The 23896-nt window shown below is 47.5% G+C and overlaps 1 protein-coding gene across 4 annotated transcripts in view; it reads left to right on the plus strand.

The window, feature by feature from the left end:
• Positions 1 to 23896, plus strand: part of LOC135914484 (glutathione hydrolase-like YwrD proenzyme) — a 133250-nt gene that overhangs the window by 22186 nt on the left and 87168 nt on the right. For all 4 annotated transcript variants that reach the window (XM_070523218.1, XM_070523219.1, XM_070523220.1 and 1 more), the window contains one exon: positions 8426 to 8681. In XM_070523218.1, the coding sequence (XP_070379319.1) occupies positions 8426 to 8681 (256 nt within the window). The remainder of the gene's footprint in view (positions 1 to 8425; positions 8682 to 23896) is intronic.

Below are 23896 nucleotides of genomic sequence, written 5' to 3' on the forward strand. Positions count from 1 at the left end.
TTCAGTAGCACTTGCTGTGTTTTTGAATTAGCCATTTTGCAACTAATGTTCAGGCAGTTGCGTGCAGCCTCATATCTTACTCGGCTAAGCGTGTTGCAAGGTAGCAGCACAAACGTCCTTGAAAACCTCGCAAAAAGCGGGCAGAGCGCATATGAATCAAGCATAGCGCTAGAACTTAGACGCATCAGGCTGGAGCGAAAGCTGATACAACGTCGGCGCTTCTTTCCCTGAGCACTCAAACTGCCAGTGCACCTCTCAGGCAGTACTGTTTATTGTTGGTGCAAGTGGCTTGTAATGCCGCAGGGTCATGTGCCTTCCACAGGCAAACACACAGGACGGCTGTTGACAAACTCTCCATAGCAGATGATAAATATTCAGTTACAACCTGCACATGCGTGTCACTATCCGACAATATTTATAATTTTATACTCCTATCCAGCTTGCTATTCTGCATGCTTACTACTTTTCTGAACTCAAAAGCGAAATGAAAGCCATTGAAGCCACCCACATCTCCAATGTGCTTGCTTATTACAAAAATTAGGAGCTGCTTAGAGTGTACAAAGAGCACATATTCAGTGTTAAGAGAAAGAAAATAATGCATTGCAACCAATTCATTTGCGGCTGTATATCAATATGTACTATAAATCATGATTTTATTATACACAAAAACAAACGTTCTCTGAATGTTTTCTGCCTTTATTCAATCAGTTTTTAACCGCGTGTTTTTAACAGCTGATTGCGGAAATGTCATTGTATATCTCACTATCCTAACGTTCACTTATGGGGCAGACTTAATCAGTATTGCATGGAATTCAGCTGAGCCAGACAAGAGCACAAATGCCAATCGACTGATTCTGTTGAAGCGGCGTAGCTACAGATGGTAATCTTTGCACTAGGAGCACCAGCGGGCTCCTAGTGCGAAGACTACTACAACGCGTACGCTACCAACCACGCAGGGGCTAAAGAATTTTTCAGCAGGGACGAAACAAGTTTTTCTATTAATTGGTGCCTTCGCTGAGGGAACAAGAGAAAAGTGATCCCATCCGATTGTCGCTGAATAGCTAAGGAGAATACATGTTTTCTAAGGCCCTGCAACGTTAACAGAGTATTTCAGTTCAGTTCAGTTTATTGTCCTTAAAGACCCCCGGAGGGGGTATTACATAAGGGGTGGGTTTAACATAAGTTCCACATTTGGTACGCTTCATAAGTTATATTCAAAGTGATCAATCACACGCTGTAAGAATGAAGACAGGCAAGTGATGCTAACAATGTCAACAGGAAGGCCGTTCCAGTCTTTAGCTGCTCGAGGAATGAACGAGGCGGAAAAATGAGTGGTTCGGGCACGTGGCCGTGCGACTTGCTGCGGATGACTGGTGCGGTGAGAGATGCGTGCTGCAGGAACGATGTATGGCGCATGATGAAGGGTACTGAAAAAGAACTTGTGATAGAGCTCAAGACTAGCAATGGGTCGGCGATTAGATAGTAATGTTAGTCCGGATTGTGTTTTAAGTGCGGAAATACTGACATCATATGAATATTGTGAGTGAATGAACCTAGTAGCGCGGTTCTGAACAGATTCAAATGAGGTGATAAGATATGTTTGGTGCAGGCTCCAGATGGCAGATGCATATTCAAGTTTTGCCCTAACAAGGGACTTGTAGGCAAGCAGTTTTACGTTTTGAGGTGCCTGGCGGAGATTACGTTTTAAAAAACCTAGTGTTTTATTAGCAGATCATCATCATCATCATCAGCCTGGTTACGCCCACTGCAGGGCAAAGGCCTCTCCCATATTTCTCCAACAACCCCGGTCATGTACTAATTGGGGCCACGCCGTCCCTGCAAACTTCTTAATCTCATCCGCCCACCTAACTTTCTGCCGCCCCCTGCTACGCTTCCCTTCCCTCGGGATCCAGTCCGTAACCCTTAATGACCATCGGTTGTCTTCCCTCCTCATTACATGTCCTGCCCATGCCCATTTCTTTTTCTTGATTTCAACTAAGATGTCATTAACTCGCGTTTGTTCCCTCACCCAATCTGCTCTTTTCTTATCCCTTAACGTTACACCTATCATTCTTCTTTCCATAGCTCGTTGCGTCGTCCTCAATTTGAGTAGAACTCTTTTCGTTAGCCTCCAGGTTTCTGCCCCGTAGGTGAGTACTGGTAAGACACAGCTATTATATACTTTTCTCTTGAGGGATAATGGTAACCTGCTGTTCATGATCTGAGAATGCCAGCCAAACGCACCGGAGCCCATTCTTATCCTCCTGATTATTTCCGTCTCATGATCCGGATCCGCCGTCACTACCTGCCCCAAGTAGGTGTATTCCCTTACGACTTCCAGTACCTCGCTGCCTATTGTAAATTGCTGTTCTCTTCCGAGACTGTTAAACATTACTTTATTTTTCTGCAGATTAATTTTTAGACCCACTCTTCTGCTTTGCCTCTCCAGGTCAGTGAGCATGCATTGCAATTGGTCCCCTGAGTTACTAAGCAAGGCAATATCATCAGCGAATCGCAAGTTACTAAGGTACTCTCCATTAACTTTTATCCCCAATTCTTCCCAATCCAGGTCTCTGAATACCTCCTGTAAACATGCTGTGAATAGCATTGGAGAGATCGTATCTCCCTGCCTAACGCCTTTCTTTATTGCGATTTTGTTGCTTGCTTTATGGAGGACTACGGTGGCTGTGGAGCCGCTGTAGATATCTTTCAGTATTTTTACGTACGGCTCGTCTACACCCTGATTCCGTAATGCCTGCATGACTGCTGAGGTTTCGACAGAATCAAACGCTTTCTCGTAATCAATGAAAGCTATATATAAGGGTTGGTTATATTCCGCACATTTCTCTATCACCTGATTGATAGTGTGAATATGATCTATTGTTGAGTAGCCTTTACGGAATCCTGCCTGGTCCTTTGCTTGACAGAAGTCTAATGTGTTCCTGATTCTATTTGCGATTATCTTAGTAAATAGTTTGTAGGCAACGGACAGTAAGCTGATCAGTCTATAATTTTTCAAGTCTTTGGCGTCTCCTTTCTTATGAATTAGGATTATGTTAGCGTTCTTCCAAGATTCCGGTACGCTCGAGGTCATGAGGCATTGCGTATACAGGGTGGCCAGTTTGTCTAGAACAATCTGTCCACTATCCTTCAACAAATCTGCTGTTACCTGATCCTCCCCAGCTGCCTTCCCCCTTTGCACATCTCCCAAGGCTTTCTTTACTTCTTCCGGTGTTACCTTTGGGATTTCGAATTCCTCTAGACTATTTTCCCTTCCATTATCGTCGGGGGTGCCACTGGTACTGTATAAATCTCTATAGAACTCCTCAGCCACTTGAACTATCTCATCCATAATAGTAATGATATTGCCGACTTTGTCTCTTAACGCATACATCTGACTCTTGCCGATTCCTAGTTTCTTCTTCACTGTTTTTAGGCTTCCTCCGTTCCTGAGAGCATGTTCAATTCTATCCATATTATACATCCTTATGTCATTTGTCTTACGCTTGTTGATTAACTTCGATAGTTCTGCCAGTTCTATTCTAGCTGTATGGTTAGAGGCTTTCATACATTGGCGTTTCTTGATCAGATCTTTCGTCTCCTGCGATAGTTTGCTGGTATCCTGCCTAATGGAGTTACCACCGACTTCCATTGCACACTCCTTAATGATGCCCACAAGATTGCCGTTGATTGTTTCAACACTAAGGTCCTCTTCCTGAGTTAAAGCTGAATACCTGTTCTGTAGCTTGATCTGGAATTCTTCTATTTTCCCTCTTACCGCTAACTCATTAATCGGCTTCTTATGTACTAGTTTCTTCCGTTCCCTCCTCAGGGCTAGGCTAATTCGAGTTCTTACCATCCTGTGGTCACTGCAGCGCACTTTGCCGAGCACGTCCACATCTTGTATAATGCCAGCGACACAGAGTATGAAGTCTATGTCATTTCTAGTCTCGCCGTTCGGGCTCCTCCACGTCCACTTTCGGCTATCCCGCTTGCGGAAGGAGGTATTCATAATCATCATATTATTCTGTTCCGCAAACTCTACTAATAGCTCTCCCCTGCTATTCCTAGCGCCTATGCCATATTCCCCCACTGGCTTGTCTCCAGCCTGCTTCTTGCCTACCTTGGCGTTAAAGTCGCCCATTAGTATAGTGTATTTAGTTTTCACTCTACCCATCGCCGATTCCACGTCTTCATAGAAGCTTTCGATTTCCTGGTCATCATGGCTGGTTGTAGGGGCGTAGACTTGTACAATCTTCATTTTGTACCTCTTATTAAGTTTCACAACAAGACCTGCCACTCTCTCGTTAATGCTATAGAATTCCTGTATGTTACCAGCTATATTCTTATTAATCAGGAATCCGACTCCTAGTTCTCTTCTCTCCGCTAAGCCCCTGTAGCACAAGACGTGCCCGCTTTTTAGCACTGTATATGCGTCTTTTGGCCTCCTAGCTTCACTGAGCCCTATTATATCCCATTTAGTGCCCTCTAATTCCTCCAATAGCACTGCTAGACTCGCCTCACTAGATAACGTTCTAGCGTTAAACGTTGCCAGGTTCATATTCCATTGGCGGCCTGTCCGGAGCCAGTGATTCTTAGCACCCTCTGCTGCGTGGCAGGTCTGACCGCCGCCGTGGTCAGTTGCTTCGCAGCTGCTGGGGACTGAGGGCCGGGGTTTGATTGTTGTGTTCATACAGGAGGTTGTGGCCAATTGCTGCACCAGGGTGGCCAATCCTGCTCTGGTGAGGTAGTGCGTTACCGGTTCTGGTCACCGGGATCAGGCCACACTCCTGGCCTGTTTGTGCAACTTTATCAACACGCGGATTTCTTTTTTTTTTAATCCGGTGGAAAATTGCCGGCACCGGGATTCGAACCACGGACCTCTTGCACGCGAGGCGGGTGTTCTACCTCTACGCCACCGCTGCACCCTAGCAGCGGTGGTATGATGATATGATGTTATACAGATGATATGATGTTAGAAATATGTTTATGCCAGGATAGATCATTGCATACAGTGACACCTAGATATTTATAGGACTCTGCTAGTTCGAGAGGCATGCTTCTAATTTGGTAGGGAAATACCAGGGGATTACTGCTACGAGTGAAAGACATAACTTTACATTTTTGTACATTAAGTTTCATTAACCAATCGTCACACCATGTTAGTATATTGGTGAGGTCTTTCTGCAGGGCTGTTTGATTGCTGGTGTTACGTACAGTTCGATAAATGACACAATCATCGGCGAACATTCGGATAACAATCATCGGCGAACATTCGGATTGCAATGTGGTTTAGCAGAAAAGGAACCACAGTAGCTTGAAGGGTAATGTGCAAGTGTTGTCAGAAACCAATTTGCAGTTGACGTACGGGACTCTGTTTCAGTATATAAAATTTCCTTATCCTCTGTAAGTGGTAAAGCAGGTTCAAGTGCTAACTAACACCTAATGCCAGAAAGCAGATGACGGAATACGAGTGACACAGTATTAGTAACCCCCGTAAGGCGAGCGCTAGTTTCGGTTTCAAGGAACATGCGTGCTCCCAGTGTTTGCCGGACATCCTATAGTCTTGTGGAACGAGGTAAATTAGGTGCGTGCGTTCACTGTTCTTGTCAGGCACAATTTTTTTAGAAATAAAGAAACTTGAGCTAACGGCGAGCAACTTTTCTTTATGTTTAGCTATATTTTATTTATTTTTTGTTAACTCTTAATCCGGTCAAAAGCGGGAAGTGGCTGACTTTGCCTGTCCATCCAGCTTCCCTCCGCTCACACTTGCAAATTCGCTCATCGCTATCGCAAGTAGCATCGCGATCGGTCGTCAGCTTCAGTTGTGGTGCCAAGTATGAAGATAGGAAAGATAAGACAGAGATGCTTGATCAGGCGTGCAAGGAACGGAGGACGAAGCTGGCTTAAACAGTGCATCACATGTCTCCTGCGGCTCTGTGGTGATATAATATCGGGCTTTCTAGTTCTGCGAAGTTTTTCAGGTTTCCTGATGACAACAGGTAAGCACAGTATTTCACTCTATTTTACGAGCAGGTATTCACTTTGCATGAGCAAACCTGATCTGCGCAAGCCAGAGTGAACTGAGATAAGATCATGCTTGCTCGCCTCATTCGTCATGACGGCAGCCAATCTGTTGCCGGTGAAGTACTTGTAATGAAGGGCTTGGATTCGTGTTTTTTTTCTGCGGGAAGGGGGGGGGGGTTGGGGAGGGGTGTAGGTTTTGTTCACTATTTACTTTGTCGACATCACCAGCCAAGCCTAAAGTAATGAAATAAAAACACAGCCGCGATGATTTATCAAATTTCAAGAGCAATGAAAGTGAAACGATGGACCCATGCTATTGCATGTTGCGTTTTGATGCGCCCCTGATTGTACAGAAAAAGGCTTAAATCAAATCAAATCAAATCTTTATTTTCCACCATGTGCATTATAGATCGAAGACAACGGAAAAAAATCGAGTGCGCTGGGGCTGCGCACTTGACGAGTGCGCAGCCCCACGTATTTTGCAGCTACGTATTTTCTCTTCATTTTTCTGCAAACTGGCAATTTCGCACTGCATAGCGATCAGTCGTTTTTCCCGTATGAGATGTATGAATGAAACGAAAAACGTTCACCGTTTACTTCTGTTCAATTTTGGCTGACTGAGAAACCGGCCAGCTTTAGTTGATCCACTTACAACATACGAACAAAATAAACGAATGTTTGTGCTAGGAAGTTTTCTTTGTGCTAGCCTCCACTATATCTGTGGACTAGTTAAACTCTAGTCATGACCTTAACCCCAAGTGAGCAAGTTAAAAGCCACTAATTCCATCAAATGACCATATGTAACAATTCAATGGCGAATATTGGTAGTTAGGGGTGTTCCTTACATAAATATCTTTCATTATAATTGCGTGCTAATGGTGTGTAGAACCGATAACTCAGTGCTTTAGAGAATGCACGGAAGCTGGCGACGTAAACGTGGCAGAAAAAGAAGCGCTTTGTAAACACGGCAAACTTCAGCGGGTGCTGCTCCACAATTTAACGAGTGTCGCCGCGCTGCCAGTGAACCTGTAGAGACAACGATAACAGCTGCTTGTGTGCGAAGTGAGAGAGTAGGACTTCCACGGCAACCCTCCTCCTTTCCCAGCTGCGTGCTCTCTTGCTCTTCCTTCTGACCTCACGAGTGACGTCATGAAGGTATTGTTTGGTTTGTAAAATATTTCCAGTTAGATATCCGGCAGCCACCAGTGGTAGAAGCGTCGCGGCCGTCGCGTATTGGCATGCGGCCGAGCATCCAAGCGGAGGCATACGGAGTCTCCGCACGGTGATATTAGTGTGTTCCTCATCAGTGTTGATCACCAGCAGTTCGCTATGGTGCATTCAATTTCAGCGCTGACATGGCCCATACCATTTCACGGCGCACACCTAGGCCTCAACTTATCCCAGACAGAATCGCGCACACGCGAGCAAAAGAACATAATTCTGCGCTGAACTGCTTTTATAAAGTGTAAATGCTACCAATGGAAACGCACTAGGCCAAACTAGCATCAATTATTTAAGTCATCGAACAGTTGCCGAAACAATCCACCCACGTATAATAACGCCCTCCGTAATAACGTAAGAACGCACTCCAAAGCGCGTGCAAACTACTCCAAAGAGGATTTGTTCACAAGGAACTATGACACTTCCAAGATACAAAATGAGATCTCGATACCTGTACAATAAGAAATTTCACGCATATAACAGCTGACCTGGTCGCCCGCACTACACTACACTTGATGGCTAACATCCCTGGCCTAACTAGGCAACCTCACAACCTACCTGACTCCCTTGACGAACTTACCAACAATATAGGCGGATCTTTCCCAAGATCAGTACCACAGTAAACCGAAAAATGGCACATTTAGTCCAGCGCACAGAAACACTTTCACCAGCTATGCTTTAAATCACATGGGCGTTGCGAGCGACCGATGCCAAGTTACCGGGAACGACTTCATCGGCTTTGTTGAAAAACCCGCCTAGCTGCAGCTATGAAGCTGCCTACCATGCCTAAAATCAAGTAATGATCGGTTGGTGGTTTTTCTTCTTTGTCGGTTCCCACTCGGACTTATGTGCTATATTACTCGTGAATATCTTTATACATTAAGACAATGAGGGTTGTCGCATGCATTCTTTCCTACGTAGCAAGAAGAAAACAATAAATGTACCCCTAGTCCTAGCACTAATCCGGTCGTGTACACATTCTCGAGCATCTCTTCTGCGAACAACGCTTTTTTATCATAACAAGTGCGCAGGTTCTGGTGTCTACGCGTTAAACAATAGAACAACCTCGTTGCTTTGACAAGCATGTGTCTCCTTGGCTGTTTTAATGCACGTATTTTGCGCCATTCTAGAACAAGGTCGCCAGTTATACGAATAACGCCGTCTTGCCTGTTTGCAGAAGTTCGCCCACGAGGGACCCCAGGCCGTGTACCAAGGCATCGTAGCCGAAAACATTGCTGATGCCGTGCGCCGAGCGGGTGGTGTCCTTTCTACTCAGGACCTTGCAGATCACCTTGAATCGGCGGAACCCCTCGATGTGGAGCCCGCTTCCACGACCTACCGCGGTAATATGAAGGTTTACACGACCCCGCTGCCCACCCAAGGGGCCGTACTGCTGGAGGCGCTCAACATACTCGAGTGCTTTCAATTGAGGGGTGAGCTCAACCGTGTGGCACCATTTCACTGTTTGCATCGGAATTGTACTTCCTACATTCGTAAATGTTTCTTTTGGTATCTGCGCTTGCAACTGTAAAAGCTTAACTTGTGTAACGATGTTTCGAGCACTCATTTTAGTCATCGCTGGGTACGTTTACTAGTAATGGGCATCAATATTCATGTCACAAAGTTCGTGCCCACGTCTATTTCGATATGGCCGCGATTTCCGCCGAAGCCACAGCGCTGCTTGCACGGCGATCGGGAGGACGGATCCCCATTGTTCCTGAGCTCGCCGGAGCGGTTGGTCACGTGAGTCGCCAGAGCGTGGCAGAGCGAGCAGATTAGTTTGGAAGACGGAGCGGCTTGGTCGTGCACCAAGAGACAGCTGAAGATGCGGTCGGCAGGCTGAAACCCCCCGGTCGGTGTCTTCGCCAGTAGATCGACAGACGGTGCAAGTCTCTCAAGATCTTCGGTAGCAAGGTACCAACAGCCTGATGCTCTTCAGATCGGCATCTCGGCGAGCACGCCACAGATAAGCCTGGTGTTCGAACCCGCTCTCATAACTTTCCGCCGGTCTCTTTTTTTTTCTTTATATCGCGTTTCATATTTCATTTCCTTTTTATCGCGTGTTCATTTTTGTATGTTCCGTTAGTGTAATGTTTGCAGAGTTTATTGTCGCGTGTATTTGTCATTTGCGCCGCACATTTTTTTTTATCTTTTCGCAAGTGTCAGATATTCCGACGTGGTGGGATTTGTTGTGCGCATTGCGCCAGAGGTCCGTTGCCGTTACTTCTATTTCAGTTTGTCTCGCGCGTATTGCCTGGTTTATCATTCACTTGTCGTGTATTATCTTTGTATTATTAATTGGTACGGCCGGGTAGGTTGGCCGCATCGTTTTATTCTGTGTGGATTCTCATCATACTTCGCTGGTACGATTTTGGGTTTTATTAAACACTTTGTTCTTCCTCGGCCACCTCTTGGTCACCGGTCGTCGGTCAGCCAGTCGAACAACCCGCAACGCACGCGGGGTGGGATAGTTGTCACCCGATCTCCTCCGGAACCGAGAGTGCGATAATCCAACCACCAAACCTTGGCAATCCGTACGATTGTTACGAAGCGAAATGGATATGCGCTGCTAAACAGTAGGAGAACCGTTTGTTTTTACATTCGAGCACTTGAGTATGTTTACTTCCAGCGTTATTTTATATTGCGTCGAATGCTATATGCTGTTCGCACTGGATGGATGGATTGATCCTATGACCACCCCCTTTGAAATAGGGCGATGAGCTGAGCCACCAAGCTAAACCTCCAGTGGCATTTCGCTATATTCTATTTCCGGCATGTGAACTTTCCTCGCGCTATCCCCAAACTCAAGTGCCCAAGGAAGCCAGCGGAGACTAAACCGATGGCTCGATGCATATTTTCACATTGTCATAAAACATGTTCTTTCTTTCCTGTAGCTTTGCCACAGCAAGCAGATCTTCTTGTTTTGTATACCCCGCTTATAACTAAGCGTTCTAAGGCATCCCTACCTAGCTTCGTTAAGTAAAGAGCTTCCGTATTAAATTATTTTAGACTGTTTCTTTCCTGATTTCGTTCTTACGTGTTAGGTAGTTACTTATACCGCATTTTTTTTTCATTACCGCCACCAAGGAAATAGTCTCAGCTGCTCTGAGTATGCGTTTTACGTTCATTGTTTTCTTGTTGTTTACTATACAAGTCGCACACTTGGCGATAAGCTTCCTTGTTATTTTTCTACAACGTGAGTCAATATTTTCCTCTATAAATTCTTGAATATTCACGCAACCTATTTACTTTCATAATCCTCAGAGGGTAATTGAAATTAATTCCACTGTGAGCATCTCTCAATTCAAATTTTCTGCAGCCAATATCACCCTGTGCACTCATTTGTATCACCCTGTGCAACCTTTGTAGCCTTCTCGTGAGCGCCCAATGCGAGGCGTCCCACAAACATTTCGTTGCCATTGAGTCCTTACTGCACATGTAAGCAACCTCGTTTCTAAACGTAAGTCCTAGAACCATTTCACCTTTCCACATACCTCGGAGCACTTTCTAGCCCTTGTATCACCGCAGTGCTTTCTGTTTCACTATGGCCTCATTCCTCTTCCCTTTGCTAATGGTTTGCCTTCTTGTGTATCTAAGTATATTTGTTTTACATTTATTCAGATACCATGGTATTTGTGTTCTTTCATCCGAGGTATTTCCTGCCCATGTATGGACGCTCTCTGTTCACTTTTTTTGTTGGATGCGACAACACGTGGTTCTAAAACGCTAAGTTTCAATCATGAATTCTCACCTTCCTGTCGGCAGATATTAATGAGACGTTGTATATTCACATGCCTACTTATTCCTCCTTTCCTAGGGGACTGCATTTCACCCGCTAACAACTTAACCCGCTGTTCCCTGAATTATGAAAAAGTCGTTTTAAAAATTATTTTTTCAGCTTTTAATATTGATTGAATGAACAAACACATATACCAAAAGTTCCAGAGTTGTAACGACCGTATTAATAAAGATACAGCTTTGTGCCAAATATGGCACACCATGAAGATGTCCGAGCGCTCTTGCTCCTATGGGCGGAAAGCAAAGTTTCACGGACGGCGGTCTTTTTAGCGCAATGTGTGGAATGAAATCAAACAGTTCGTTGCTGTGTTCAGGTACAGATGAATGTTGCACTTCTTCTATCTTACCGATGACTTGTTTGTGCAAGATGGCCGCTTACACCTTTGTTTCTTCTCATCAACTTCTGGCCAGTGACCGACTTGGTCAGAGCGGACGCCTTTGGATGGCATTGCGGCCGCTGGTCTCTGTGCTTTTTTTACTTGAACCTGGAATTCGATGTCTTGACTAGAAGGCCTTCCAGGTCACGTGTTGGGTAGGCACTTGTTATACGAGGTAAGGCATTCTGCAATTTCAGCTTTGAATTGAGCCAGCGGTAGTACTTTTTCCTTCCCAAGCTGCTTCTGCACCCTCCTGTGCAATCGTCATGCTGCTACTACCGATAAGTCTAGCATATGCGTAAAAATTCGAAAGTGCCATTTCTTCGACCTCATATGTATGCGGTAAAGTCCAAGCAGTGAGCCCAGCAGGTCGACCCCGCCCATGTGCCTGTTGTGGACCTTTACTATGCAGAAGGGTTGAAATCTGGGCCGGTTGGTACATACTTGAAGGAAAAAACCAGTCAAAAAACACGAAGCACAAGAGGTCACGTTGACACCACAAGTTCATAGTCCAGTAGTTGTGGTGTGAACCTCTCCTCTTGTCCTTTGTGTTTTTTACTGGTTTTTTGCTTCAAGGACCTTTACTACGCTGGGGCAATCAAAATCGCGGAACTCTTTGGCGGAGCTTAGCCAGTGCTTAGTCTTTTGGACTGGATCTTTTGCAACAAAGCACGACAGAAATGTCATGGCGCGGTTATCGTACCACCGCACACACGGTAACTCCACGTCATCTATCGCGCTTGTGAGTTCCTCTGAAGCACCACGTCCTTTAATTTTCAGTTCCTTTTCGCTTTCCAGGCGATAGTTTGGTAGACGATTCATTCCCTCACTGTACCGATCGACGAAATTCCATCATATGATAGAGTGACTTGCAGCTTCGGGCTATTGAACATCTATGGCAGCATGTTACCATATTTTGTCTTTCAAGTTCATACTGTGCCAAATATGGCACACACTGATTTCGGATTCTCTGCTGTTGTTGCAGACAAAATTGAGAAAACTAATAACTGGTTTGAATTCTTGAGACCGTAAAATATGCTAAATATTTTTTTCTATCTTTCTGCGGTGGACATTTTCAGAGAAAAAAATATCGAATTGCTCGTGTTTGCCCCCTCCGACTTTAACGTCGCTTCCCAAAATCTACTTCACCCGCGTTTTGCGGATCGCCTAAGAGATGGCAGCACTTGCCCATAATAAGTGCGCATAACTATGAGAATTACTCTGATGGCATCGCATTCTCAACTGGTCATCTCACACACGCAAAAAAAATATGGTAACCGGTATGTGCCGAATATGGGATGCCATGCCATAGAGGGTTAAACACATCACTCAGCGCAAAACGCACCTGCATAATTGACAACTTACGCGAATATTAACGTTGATTCAGTCTGTTGTATATGTCCACGCCGAACCTTGTATAATGAGGTTGCATGCGCGACAGAAATTGTGTATTAGCTTCCGGAAAACACGCGGGCCCCAGCGATTACACTGGAACCTTCGACGAGCGATTTTGATCAGCGCTGGTCGGATTTTGACGGTCACCGACTACGTTGATCCATTTCGATGTGCTTCGAGTGTCACTTGTTTAGCAGGCCCCAGTTAGACCAGCAAAATTTCGTTTCATTATTCACAGTTTTTGTACGGTGTTGCAGACCGTCACGACCACGGGGTAATATCATTTTGCCATTTAGCAAGCATCACAGTATCGTCCGCATAAAATAGACCTGGAGGATGCTGCTCTATTTCTGTGCCAGCCTGTTTTTATGACAGATTAAACCCATTATTCATTCCTACTAGCACCTTTTCCATCCTTGACATGATGAACAATAGCGGGAACAACGGGCAACCTTATCTCGTTCGCTTGCTGGTCTCAACATTCCCATCACTCCTCATCCCTTCCCATGCAATGCGCATTATATTTTCCAGGTAAATCTCCCTTAAAGCCTACGTACATTTGTTGCGTAAGCCTTCCCATTCAACACCATCCTAAAATATGGTGCGCTCGACGTTGTGATGCATTCCCGTAATGTCAGAAAAAACCACATACACGAAGGGCGTACTCTTTTCTACTCTGGATATTTCAATATACTGAGTAAGAAAAAATGAGTTAACGTCAACACGTCTACCAAATAATCCTCGCTGCTCAATGGGTGCACCGAGAACAAGCCAATCCTAGTTCAGGCTGCAAGCAAAAGGTGGTGACTTCTCCCGGAATACGCTGAGTGGCTCACAGCTCTGAAATCATCGTCATGGCGCAACGCACAAGCTCTAAATATAAAACAAGATAGATTTGTTGTATCCTGAAGAACTGCTGTCATCGCGGTGGAAAGACAGCAATGTTAAATGTCGCCGCTTACCTAAAAAAGAGGACGCATGTCGGTAAGCGACTTGGATACGACGCTTGTGCATCGAGAAAAGATGACTGATAACGTTGGTTTATCCAAAACAGTTAACTCGGGGCCTCCTTCATCACGACGGTTAGGTCTCTGCTTTCATCATGTGTATTGTAAATATGTTATGGTGTTTCAAATCGCGCAGTGTACTTTGTTTAGACAAGCACATAAATAATATACAGGGTGACCCAGCTAATTTTAGCCAGCTTTTAATAATAGACCGACGCACTCTAAGACGACGTGAACAAATGCATGTTGGTGGCTGTAAAGAAAGCCACGGGACTTTCGTCACACTTGGTTGTCGTGCCACGCGATGAGGAACGGACGCAAGAAAAGTGGTCTAACACATGATGAAAACGCAAACTACATTTATGAAAACTATAAAGACCGAACTCCAATCACAAACGACGTTAAGGCACATGAGATGATATGACTAGGCTAGAAGTGTTAAGCCTGCGTTGTGTCCGAGAAACAAACAGTTCTATCCAGGTCACGGTACCTGTAGACCCGAGACGAGAGGCTGCCCGAGTGATAGGTGATGACGGGACAACGTAGAAGGCGCTTCCGTGTTGGACAGGGAGACGAAGATCGCCCTTCATATACGAGAGACGACCGCTCAGCAGCCAGCCAGCATGCGAGCCGCAGTGCTCATTGCAGGAATGGTCAGCCAGTCCAGTGGACAACTTGTGCGCCAGCCACAGTGCTCGGCGCATACGCGGCCATTAGTGAGGCCACGAGCGTTGCTCCGCAGAACAGCCAACCGAGGAAACGCATTGCCAGCGATCCGCAATTCTCGCTGCAAGAAGTTACACAAGGGCAAGCCCACACATGCTCCGATGTGTAGTACTCGTGCTGGCGAACAGCTCGGCCAAGGGCAACGGTCGGGCGGCAGCTCCATGGATAGCCACGTTCCCTGGAGCCATGATCGCCGGCGTCCGAGACTTCGGCCTGCTGTGTTCCGCCTCCTCAAATTTTGACGATTGCTGACGATTATGGACGTTCGACACCTGTTTGTGCGTCTTAGGAAGAGAAAGGATGTGCTACAAACGCTAGTAGGCGAAAACAATGTTTAGCTTTCACACAGACCTTGGGCAAAGGAAAGGAAAGGGAAACAAAATGGCATCACTGCTCAAGCTTCACGTGCAGACAGATGCATGCGACGCCGAGTCCAGAGAAGGAAGGGAGTTAAGACAACCAATCCTACAGTTCGGCGCGCCAGGAGTTCGGAAGACCATCTCACAGTTTGGGTCGTGATAGCTCACTTGTCGCTGCGCGGTACAGTCGCCGAGGTGAACAGAAGCAGAAGTGGCATGGTTGCTGCAGCTGGAACCATCGCTGGCACACGGCTGCGTTCCCGTAGGAGGCGCCTGCCTACTTTGAAAACACCACTGCGATGTCCCGCCGCAACAGACGAGGACCGCGACCCAGGGTTAACCCACGTTGGCAGCACCTCGGTAGGCCTCGACCAGGAGCGACCTTCAGCAACTGCGCCCTGGCAGGAGCCACTCAGCAGGCCTCGTCCTTGGTCCCGGAACATGTCTCCACATCTGGCCCTTGGTCCCTCGGCCGCAGTAGAGACGATAGCAGGAGCTCTTCCCGAGGGTGGCACTCGATCTGTTGTCACCGTGGCTTCGTTGCTCGAGCTCCTCCGCACGTTCCTCACCTAGCACTTCTTTTCTTTCGGTATTTTCTTTTGTCCTTCCGGTGCCCGTGCCACCTGCCTTCAGTGCACCTTGTTCACTTCTGTTTCAGATTTCTTCAAACTTGCAACTCTGTTGAATGCACAAGTCGCGGCGTTCATGGGTAAACAAATTATAAAAATGAATATTGTGTCCTTTCCCCAGACTGGCTATTGCATGGAGCAAGTCACACTATTCTTTCTATTCTGGCTAATTGCATAATTTGTCAAGATTAATTAGCCAACTTCGAAAGAAACGAAGTTAGGGAAAAACTTCTGATTAGAAAGTTGTAGAGCGCTTTGCAAAACTTCCGATTAAACAGTTGCATACTTTTTATCAATTACGCAGGAGTGTTTTTCCCCTTATTACTGACGACCACGAAATGCAAAAAAAAAACACCAGACCTGTCCGCTTGAGAGCCGTGATTTCAGCGCTGCCAAGCGTTTCGCGTATCCGCGTACAGACGAGCAAAGCATTCAGGCTGGTGTGCTCGCACTACGCGTGCTTGTCGCTATTATGAAACGCCCCTAGGGAAGCACATTAAGTGCCGTAAATTGCACAGCCAACGCCTGCGTCACTGTCCTGTCGCCTTTTAAGCAGCAGCACACCCTGATAGATGCTATTTTTTTTTAATTCGAAAGCATGCCCTTAGGCATAATACAAAAGATGTTAGAAATACACGAACAGATTTGACTCGTGCAAAAAATCTAGGAGTGAACGATTATGGGGTCCATGAATCCAACGTTCAAGGTCGGGTGGGCGGCCAGGCCGAAGGCCTGTTGCCCGGAGATGGCGGAGACTGCTTAGATGAAGCCCTGGGCACGTCCTTAATAGGTGTGTCACGGTCACATTTTGGATTCCTGTGTTGCAAAATGGGCACGATGAGCCGTAAGGACCATGGTATTGTTGTGACCAGAGAGCGGTCACAGAAGGAGTGAGTGCAACCCCCACACGTAGCCTCCTTAACGTAACCTCCTCTTGGCGGGTTAACCTGCCAGGGAGGTCTGACCCACACGGAGGTATGAGAGCTCGTGTGGTACGTCGGAGGTTTTCCTTTTGCCGGATCAGTCGTCCAAAGGCGTCTTCAGGAAAATGTGGAAGTGGGTATGTTCTAATCTGTGGGTGGGTTGCCATATCTGCTTCAAGGAGACCCGGCAGGGCTGCTCGAGGCACCCACTGGACGCGTATGAGGATATTCGTCGTGGCAGCAAGACGGTGAATGCTATCTGACAATAGGGTGGACCGAGATACCCTACGTATGTCGTGGATGGCTTGAGTCGAGTCTGTGCGAATGATGAGTTGAGAGTATCGAACATCTTGAACAGTAGGTAGCAACGCGGCCAAGCCGTCTCGTATAGCAGCAAGCTCGGCAAGGTAGGCCGGTGGTGCAGGATCGGCAACATACGAGCACGTTTGGCCTGCCTCTGGTATCAATGGACACACGAGAGCTGTGTGAATCATGGTGCCATTAACACTGGCATCAGTGTATGCTACAAGAGTCGTATCGTCTTGATTGTCATCGGCGCGATGAAGGCGGGAAACATGGGCATTCGCCTGACGAGGAACCGGGCTATACAGACGACCAAGAGGCTTATTGTCACTTAATCGTACCCTTTTCCACGGAGCTACATCGGGTCTCGTAGATGCTGGATTGTCTATTTCGTGTCCCATGTACCGGGCCAGTGAAGCAGCCGAGCCGAAATATGATGGCTTTAGGGCGCGCCCGCATCGACGTTGGTGTACGAGTTCGTCAATAGTGTTGAGTTGGGACTCAGCCTGTAGGGTTTGCAACGGAGTGAGACGTGGTAGTCCCGTTATGGCCCGCATAGCTTCATTATTAATGGCCTCAAGTCGAGCCCATTGTGCCTTCGTAAGATGATGGAACTGGGCTCTGTAGACGAGTCGTGGTTGCAATACAGAACGGACCAGAAGGCGAGCCATGTTGGTGCTCGCTCCGCCAGATTTCTTCGCAATCCGACGTATCAACTGTATCGTTTCTCCGGCATGTTGCTTTGTATTCTTGACCCATGGTCCCGCAGATCCGGAGGAATCCATTTCAAGGCCGAGTACACGGAGAGTTGAAGCCTCGTGTAATTGTTGCTGATCCAGAGTTAACTGAAGAGGCCGGAGTGCCAGTAGACGGCGCCCGTACTTGGTCGCTACTGACATGTATGTCGTCTTGTCCTTGGAAATGTCAAGGCCTATCTGAGCACACCAGTTGTGCCTGATGTTTAGGGCCTCTTGGAGCGCTTGTTCTTGGTGGCAGATTTCAGGATTAACTGACCAGACAGTGATGTGATCTGCGTACATTATGTACTGTGCGTTATGTATCGTGGCTGGCTTCCAGGCTAGTGGAAGGAGAGCAATATTGAAAAGGACTGGTGCGAGCACAGATCCTTCTGGGACACCCCGATGTGCGACGAACTGACCTACTGCTTGGCCAGCCAGGCGAATGGAGAAGGTGCGAGCGCACAGGAAGGCTTCGACGAATGTGCAGACACGGCTAGGGAATTGAAGCCAATGGAGAATTCCGACAATTGCTTCGTGACTCACATGGTCGTGTGCTTTACGAATATCCATTGCCAGAATCGTGCGAATTCTTCGGGAGCGGCCTCCGATGAGAACCATAGAAGATAGGTACGCATGGCCATCCTCTGCGCCTAGATGAGCACGGAACCCGATTTGGCCAGGATGATACCATGAGTACCGCTCGAGCCACCATGTAATACGTGTCGCGAGCATACGCTCCATCAGCTTGCCTAACGTTGAGGTTAGTGTGATTGGGCGCATATGAGCGATATTATCTTGAGGTTTTCCGGGTTTGGGAAAAGGGACCATTTCTGCATGCAGCCAAGAATCGGGAATGACTCTTGTAGCCCAAGCTTCGTTTATGGCCCCCAACAGCACTTCGAGAACCTTGCCTTCCGTGTTTTTATAATGTTCATACGGTATGCCATCCGGTCCTGGTGCCTTGCATGGCTTCGACAGGTCGATTGCCGCTAAAACTTCTGCCATAGTGAAGGCAGCTTGTATACCCTCGATTTCAGAGAGCGCAGGCAGCGTGCCTGCGTCCACGGGAAGGCAGTTTTGAACAACGAAGGGAGGCGGTGCTGTGTCCAAAGCCGGAAAAAAGGTGTGGGCGACAGTTTCTGCAAATACTGTTGGTGTCTGGCCCGATGCTAACAGGGCGTAGGCTGCGGACTCTGGAGGGCACCGACCATGTTCCATTACTCGGAAGGTGCGTCAAATGGAGGCATTGGACGACGAAGGTCCGAGAGAAGAGCACCAGTCCATCCAGCGGCCACGTTCTAAGCGGTGCTCATGGCGCCGAGCTACTGTAGTAAGGCGTTGGGCCTCTAAGCGAAGGGTATTTGACGCAGGGTCACGTTCTGATGCAAGTTCTGCTTGGCGGCTTGACGCCCAGAGACGCAGAAGTTGCAAATCAGGAGCGGTTCGCGATTCATCAACCCACGACGTACGTGTCGCCTCAACCAATGCCACCTTAAGACAATGGGATGGGTCCACCCTGAAGTTGGATACATTGCTTTCTGATACCACCCTGTATCGATCCCAGTCCACCACTCGACATAGGCGGCTGAGGCGGCTTGTTCCGCCCGAAGATAAGCCAAGGTGAATCGGATGATGGTCGCTACCCCAGCAGTCGGGTTCACATGACCACGAGACGGTCGTCCTTCCTAGCCACCAAGATAAGTCCGGTGAGTGTGGCGGCGCGCAAGGGTGGTCTCGCCGACGAGTAGGGACTGACACATTATTAAGCAGAGTGAATTGGGCGTCCATAAATGTGTCCAGCACACATGTACCACGCGCACTGGAAATAGCGTATCCCCATGTGGTGTGGGGCGCGGTAAAATCTCCTGCGACCATAATGGGGCAACCAGGATGTTTCTGTCGTAGGTGCGCCAGCCAGCCGAGACACAACCGAGCCGCACGACCGCTGTAAGGGCGGGCATAGTATGAAACGATGACAACGTCCTTGCGTTGGAGACGAACCAATACGGCCACGACTTCTTGTCATAGAGTACACCACCGTGAAAGATCAACACGAGTCTGATGATGAGTGCATCTTACATACGCTGCAACCTTTCCTGGAGGGACATCGGGCGTAGCACTCCTACGATCCAACATTGAAGGCGATGAGTATGCCACAAATTCTGGAATGGGTGGCAGGCCGTTGGATTCTAGACGCAGTAGAGCTCAAGCACGCAGCTTCCCATATCTGAGACGCTGACGCAGCTCTCTGACCTTCCCCGCGATGCCGCGACAGTTCCACTGTAAGATGCCTTCTGGCACACTTGAAAACGTAGCAGCCATCGTAGATTAAGATTGGCCAGCAAAACCTAGGTGAGATGCTGGAGCTGTTGCGCAACGAAGCGCAGGAGTTCTTGGGGTGAAAGAGGCTTCGACACAGATGCCGGGTTAGCCATATGAGCAGGACTAGACGACGGCGAATGCGACGGCCGCGCTCCGTCATGACGACGCCGGAGCACTGTACGGCGTTCCTTGAGGTGTTGGATCTCCCTTTCAAGGTTGGCGAGGCGAGCATCGATCTCGAACTCTTCGTCTGCCAAAGAAAGCGCCGTGTCTTCTATCGATTGTGATGCCCGTTGCGGTCGTGAAGTGGACGACCTAACAGCTGCGCTATAGGTACGAGTGGCAGCATCACTTGTCTCTGTACTTGCTTTTGTCACCTGGCTAGCGTCCTCTTCCAGCGAGGCCAGAGCGGCGTAACGGTTGTACACAGGGACTTGTTTCATTGATGAATCTCGAGGGGTACGCGCTGGCTGTCGAGAATGGCGTTGTCGAGCCTTCTTAGTGGCCTTCAACTTCGTAGGACAGGTCGTTGAAGTGATGTCATGATCGTTTGTTTGGCATAAGCCGCATCTAAACGATGCCGACGGTTCATGCTCCATGGTGTCGTCTTTAGGTGGGTAGGGGCAGGATGATTTCATGTGTCCCTGTCTAAAGCAAGAGTAGCAGTACACAACGGAAGGCTTGAACGGACGCGGGCGCAGTACGCAGCCGTAATACAGGATACGTTCAGGTGGGGAATTAGGACCTTGAAGGGTGATTAGGCACGTACGACCGCTGCCTAGGTAGCGAGCAGCCACGACCTTGTGTGTGGGACACGATAGCTCATGCAGGAGCCTCTCGGTTTCTTCGTGAAGGTCAACGCCATTAACCACGTAGCGTCTTAAATCTGTACCACTGGCGAGGTATGCCTGGACTGGAAGGACACACTCTTCGGAGACTTGTATTTGTTGCAGTTCTTCGAGTTTATAAACTAGTGCCATAGCAGACACCCATACTGAGACCGTATTAGTGGGTTGGTGTAGAGCAAAACCTTGAAATCGGGAAGTCTCGAGGCAGGCGTCCAGGGCCTCTTTAATGATACGGTTGTGCAGAGTGGACATGTCATATCTAGCACGAGGCTTGATAACCACTTTGTACCACGATGTCATTGGCGACTCCGGAGACGTGCGTGTCGGTCGTGCAGGCAGGCCTTGTGATGAGCGAGGTCTTTTCGGGGGTGCTGGAGCTACATTTTCATCCGATGGAAGGCCAGTAGCTTCCTTCGTCCTCTTGGCTGAGGTGTGCGCCACGACAGCTGGGCTGTTCTGTTCCATGTTGGTGGTATCCATGCTCAGGGTGCCGCCTTCACCCGTTGCACTTGTCCCCACGGAGGAGACGTTCCTGGCTTTGATGGCAGTTGCATCGGGAATGTTCCGCTCCCTCGACGCAGCGGACAGCAGCTTGGATGCTCCGCGCCGGCGCGGCGAGTGCTGCGGGGGCACTCGCACTCGCGAAGCCGCACAAGACCTCGAGCTCGACGGCGCAGCAGGAGGGTGTAGATGACGGCGCACCTTGTAGATAGGTGCCAGTTGTAATTACGAACCGCCAAAGCGGTCCATAAACAACAGAGTTCCAGTAGCGGGTAAAAGAAACCAGCAAACGGGGCGAAAATCCGGAGCTACGGAAAAACACGTCCGAGCGGAACGAGCGCTGGAAGCGCCCCCCCGCCCCCCCCCCCCGGTGCTATGTTCGTTTGTACGAGCAACGTTTGGCAATGCTGCAATGACGACGCGCAAGCCGACATGTCACGTGGTATAAATTTGTATTTCGCGGGCATATACAGTAGGCGAAAAGCACTAATGCCTCATAGATAGAGGGTTATAAACAGTATAATCGGACGGTTTGCAAAGTGCTCTAGAACTTTCCAGTTGGAATATTTGGCCTAACTTCGTTACTTCAGAAGTTGGTTAATTGATCTTGAATAATTATTTATTTAAGTAGAATGTAAAATTAGTGCGACTTACTCCATACAATAGTGAGCAACATACATTTGGTGGCGTCGTTTCAGAGTGCATTGGCACATGTTTAAACTCTTGCTAAAATTAGCTGGGACACCCTCTACATTGAGCAATGCTCAAGCTTCATATGGTTCTCATTGTTTGTAGTTTCCTGGTGCAGCATTACGGTTTCTAATATTTTTACAGCAGGGGCATTCTCTCTGATGTGTTTTGTCCGCAGGCATAGTAAGTACCAGGAACGGTAACAACTTCGGAAGGTCGGAAGTAGATCATGGCACATGCAATGTTCATTTCGATAACCTGTTTTGGTGTAGCGGTGTAAGTAGAAAGTTTTCGCATTCAACGTGGTGAGTTCTCCTATTATTTTTGACCACAAAATTTAGAAGGAACTTCAAACAGCGCTTCTAGTTTGGGCCTTGTCAACCTGCGCACAGCACCGCTAATTCGCTTTCTAACACTGCGCGCACAGATAAATTCTATTAAAACTTGTTCAATTTGATTGCAAGTCATGTACTTACAATAATACAAGTAATTTTGCTGAAAAGGAGACCCTCACTAAATAGTGGAAACATCTTGTAAGAAACCTAACTTCGTCCGATAGGATGTTATTCCCTTCTCAGGTTTCAACGGGGTTTCAGAATTCCTACGCACAGCAGGTGTCTGGTGTGTTCCCAAGCCGTGCTTCGCCTAGGTCAAACAGTGCGTACTGCGAACCCGGACAAGCGCCAGCCATCGATCGCAGACGACCTTATATCGCGGATCAGCTAAATACAAAGACGAAGGTTCACCCCGAGTCACGAACAGAACTCTCTTTTCTTTTTATCCCAAGACACACTGACCAGGTAACTTCACAGACCTCTTTTAGCTTCATCATATCAGTACGCAATATCCGCATTTATCTTCTGAAGCACGAGAGATGTGACTGCAAGTATTGAGGGTGCTATATGATATTTTGCACCACGACCCGCAATGCGGAGGGGCCCATCAAGGTCGAAAACAGCTCGGTAGCTTACCTGTATATGCCCATTGCCCTCGAAGGCATTTCTATTTTAACCTGCGGCTTATTTGAACGCCTGTCTAAACAATTCAAATGTGACTGCCTGGGCAGGCCAAACGCTTGCACGTACAGCGCATCTGTTTCCGCGCTTTCGTCGCTGAAACCCGTGAGACCGACATAGTTAAGGTGACGGGCCTCAGGAACTTATTCGGCTTTGGCGAAACAACTCGATTCTACGCCACGAACACCGCACCAAGAAAAAGAAGCGTCCTGACCCTGGATACCAAAGCCACCTTTGTGTATTTCTATAATGATGTCAGCACAAGTAATAGATCCTAGAGTAGCTATATTTATTATTCTAGAGCCCTCACAGAGGCCATAAGATAGGCAATAGTGCTAGCAGTTCTCTCGGGCAAATATTTATGTATATTTTTGTTCTGCTTAAGTGCGAAGGTGCAATAGGAAGGCGGGAAGCAGAGCGCAGGCTGACGCGAGAAATAGTGTCAGTGTAATATATATTTATCGAATTGTGCCCAATTTCTAATATTCGTATTTTGGACCTTGCAGCATTGACACATTCCGTGTATTATTCATACGGTATATTTAATTTATCAAAATAGTTTGAAAGTTTCTCATTCACCCGGGCGCGAGCCTCGAACTGAGCCCGTGCGAAAGCGCAGAGCACGCAATCATTTGAGTAAAAAGGAATGAACCATCAGGAGGGGTTTTTTTTACAAGTGTCCACATAGTGGACACTACTTCATTTCTGGCTGTTGCTAAAGTGCTGATTGCCTTTGTTCGGATACACTAGAGATCGAGAGAAGCGCCACTAGCCCGCCAAACTCTCCCTTGTATCGCTGCAACCAGTTAGTGGTGGTCGAAATGAACAGTCCTCTTTATAACTTCTCGCCGTCGGGATATAGTCACAGAATGCTTACTCCCAGCTAGATATATTACAAAGATGTATGAATCTTACCTAACCGACGAGATTCGTGTTTGGGTATATTGTACTCTGTTGCTGGAATTGTAAAACATTATCTGAATACTTTATACACACTCTTACTAGGTCACTATT

The sequence above is a fragment of the Dermacentor albipictus genome, chromosome 8 (genome assembly GCF_038994185.2).
Source record: "Dermacentor albipictus isolate Rhodes 1998 colony chromosome 8, USDA_Dalb.pri_finalv2, whole genome shotgun sequence".
Lineage (NCBI taxonomy): Eukaryota > Metazoa > Arthropoda > Arachnida > Ixodida > Ixodidae > Dermacentor > Dermacentor albipictus.